The following is a 3,213-nucleotide window of genomic DNA, read 5'->3' on the forward strand; positions in this document are numbered from 1 at the left end:
GGGAAGTATGATGGGTTGTGATATGAATTAGAATTTAATGAGATGTGAGTTGTTTAGAACAAATTGATAGTAATTAGGCACCCCTACAAAGAACACAAAGTTCTCATGAAAATCGCTCAAATACCTATTTCATTCACATACAAAAATTGATTTACAAAGTTCTTATATTCTGGTACATTTACTAGTTGTTTGGTTTGGCAGCGTTCTAAATAATTGACAAATGTCTAAATCCTACTAAGCAATGCTTAAACAATCATCAATCTAACTAACAAACTAATTAGTTACAAGAGGCTCAGGGTGGCTGCTGACTTAGCTACTGTTGCTACTGGTTTGTGTCAAGGCTAGCTGCAAATGTAAACAACCTCTTAAAATTCCCTGCATCATACAAAAGACCCAAGAGAGAACCAATCTACAACGTTTTAAAAAAAATATATGGTTTATTTAGCAGAATTGCATTGCAGAAAATCCAACAAACTGCAAACAAAAGACATACCAACATTTATAAGTAATTGCTTATTATAAAATCTTTAATTAGTGGTTATACATATCCAAATAAAATATCAATTCAGACATTAGATGAAAGTACTTTTCCTAAACATGAATCCACTCTAACAAATAAGAGACGTCATAGATGAATGACCACGGCTGTATAGCTGAAGGTTCTTCTCAGAAGCAAGCATCCAAAAGGCAGCAACAACAGAGTGCTCCTAAACTGCAAAAAACACCAAACTATGTTAATTTTTCCCGAATCACCATATTTCTTAGCTTCATCTTTTTAAATTCAAATATCACCTAATTAAATAGTTCTTACTAATTGATCCATGTTATCAGAAACAAATACTTGTTTGCATTTTTGAGTATAATGTATGCTGCATCCTAATGTTTACGAACTCAAATACAAAAGATGCCATCTTCACTAGTGCAAAATTGATATCATAAATGATGGTTAAAAAATAATTATTCTCTGCTTTCAAATATTCCACGCTGGAAGGCACAAAGAATACAATCTCCCTCAACTAAGGCAAAGTTGGTACGTCACCATTCATATGGAAATTTCAAAACAAAAACCAAAATCAATATGGCAATAGCAATGGTAGATGTGGAACTATAATGCACCGAAAAAAAATACTAGAGCTAACCACTGACTCAGGTATTTATTTCAAAATTGTGTCCTTTAAATTGAGGAAGCACACATTAGGAAATCATCAGACCCTAGAGCCGCATTTAGGCCAATGCACATTTCAAAGACATATGGAGAGGATTGTTTAACACTATATATAGCTTACTCTGCTAAATTGCAATTGAATTTAATACTAGCCTAATTTACTTGATGCTTTTTTCCTGTGAAAGCAAGAATCTGTTGTACATGTTACATCAGAGCACCATTGAACACAAGGAAAGGGAAGAAGTATACAGATTTTTTTGTTTAAACATCCCCCAGCTGACGAAGAACCTCTATGCTTGTTAGATCTGCCTGAAGTTTAATTTTCTCATACTGTTAACACTTGACACTTCATGTGGTTTTAAAGGGTAAGGGTTCCAGTGCTCTAGAGCTGACACGAACGCGTGTTCATATGGTGTTGGACTGGAGCTAACCCGTGTCCAGTTTTTAATAGTATCTCCTATATTTACCCAAAAAAAAAAAAAAAAACTAATATGCTGAACAATTAAAAGATGAAAGGGGACCAGAAATCTTCAAACTTCACATCCTAAAAATGTAGACGAATATCTTTATTATAAAATAAAGCAACATAACACAAGCCGTGTGAAACAGTGCAACCCTCTTTAGAACCAAACTCAAACAATTAAAATTAACTAGTGAAAAAAAAAAAATTTGTTTGGAACACAAGGTAAAAATTCCCAATTGCTTGAAAAAGACGAAAAGCAAAACACAATCTACCAGCAAATGCTTAGAACCACGTGTGTTTGTGTGTGTGTTTGAGAGAGAGAGAGAGAGAGACATACCATCCTTCAAGAAAACCACTATCTTGCCTAGGAGGCTGTGAGTACTGATTATACCCTTGTTGTGGCGGGTATCCCGGTGGAGGATAGCCTTGCACAGGGTATCCTGTTGGAGGATAAGCATCCTTTGGATAACCTACGTGAATTCAACAACAAAAACCCATCAATGCTTTTAGTAGTTAACCACAAAAACTAGTACTTGTTTTAAGTTCAAAAGAAACCCATATGATATTCTGAGAAGACGTTACCTTGAGGAGGAGGAACACCAACTGGAGGCTGTTGCTGGGGGTAGTAACTCATCTTTTCTTCACAACAAATTAAAACAAATCTCTCCTTCTGCTTAACTAAAATATTTGAGAACGACTGGAATTAAGTTTTGAGGCTTAAGGTGGTTTTTATAGAAGAAAACTATAAAGGCGGCGAAGTATGAGACTGGAATCTATAGCGAAGTTTCCTTTCGATGCCCAAACCGACTCAAAATTGAACGGCGAGAGAGACACGGTGCTACTCTGCCTTCGCAATAAATTAAAGAATAAAAGTTGATCGCATCGCACTCGTAAGGCTAATAGGAAAGCAAAAGTAGTAGAAGTGTAAAAGTTTCAAGTTTTAACATTTTTTTTTTCCCCCTCTTTTTTCTAAAAAAATTAAAATATCTTTTTATTTTAAATTTTAATTTAAAAAGTAGTTTCAACTTTTTATAACCTCCTTTTTGCTAAAAATAATTATTTCTCAGATTCTCTATATGGATAAATGATAATATAACGCGAGTGCTAAAGACGTGTTTATCTTATTTTATCATTTTAGTTTATTTCGATAGATAGTTTGTTTATAATATAAAATTTTAAAATTTCTTACAATATTTTTTTAATACCATCACTTAACACCATTTGAAAAAAAAAAAAAATATATATATATATATATATATATATATATATATATATATATATAAAAGTTGACTTAAAAGTTGTGATTGCGCCAAGTGGTTACTCTCATTAATTAGTAAATTAATTATAGATTTTTTGTTAGAATATATTTCCTCAATTAAGGGATAATATTTAACAACTTTGGTAAAAATTTATCATTTAAATTTCAACAATTTAAATTCTATTCAATCTAAAATTTTATAATAAAAAAATTTACAAACTATCCCACACAAAAACTCAAGTTTTTTTTTTATTTTAAAAATCATGTTCTGACTAAAGGATAAGATTTAACAATAATTTAAAACAAATTTAAATTCTATTCAAACTA

General features: G+C 31.8%; 1 protein-coding gene across 1 annotated transcript; it reads right to left on the bottom strand.

Moving 5' to 3' along the window:
- Nucleotides 1-475: 475 nt before the first annotated feature.
- Nucleotides 476-2,414, bottom strand: LOC142623909 (protein CYSTEINE-RICH TRANSMEMBRANE MODULE 13-like). The gene is made up of 3 exons (XM_075797390.1): nucleotides 2,211-2,414; nucleotides 1,966-2,098; nucleotides 476-712 (listed from the first exon to the last, which is right to left on the bottom strand). The coding sequence occupies exons 1-3, from the start codon at nucleotides 2,260-2,262 to the stop codon at nucleotides 667-669; spliced, it is 231 nt and encodes a 76-aa protein (XP_075653505.1). The 5' UTR covers nucleotides 2,263-2,414; the 3' UTR covers nucleotides 476-666.
- Between the last annotated feature and the right edge of the window lie 799 nt (nucleotides 2,415-3,213).

This window comes from Castanea sativa, chromosome 2 (assembly GCF_040712315.1).
Source record: "Castanea sativa cultivar Marrone di Chiusa Pesio chromosome 2, ASM4071231v1".
Lineage (NCBI taxonomy): Eukaryota > Viridiplantae > Streptophyta > Magnoliopsida > Fagales > Fagaceae > Castanea > Castanea sativa.

Bases quoted from the DNA above. Each gene is read 5' to 3' on its own strand.
- LOC142623909 (XM_075797390.1), bottom strand. From the start codon at position 2,262: ATGAGTTACTACCCCCAGCAACAGCCTCCAGTTGGTGTTCCTCCTCCT. The intron at 2,099-2,210 runs GTAACGTCTTCT...GAATTCACGTAG, and splicing joins TGGTGTTCCTCCTCCTCAAG to GTTATCCAAAGGATGCTTAT. The intron at 713-1,965 runs GTATGTCTCTCT...TGTTTTTTGCAG, and splicing joins AGTGGTTTTCTTGAAGGATG to TTTAGGAGCACTCTGTTGTT.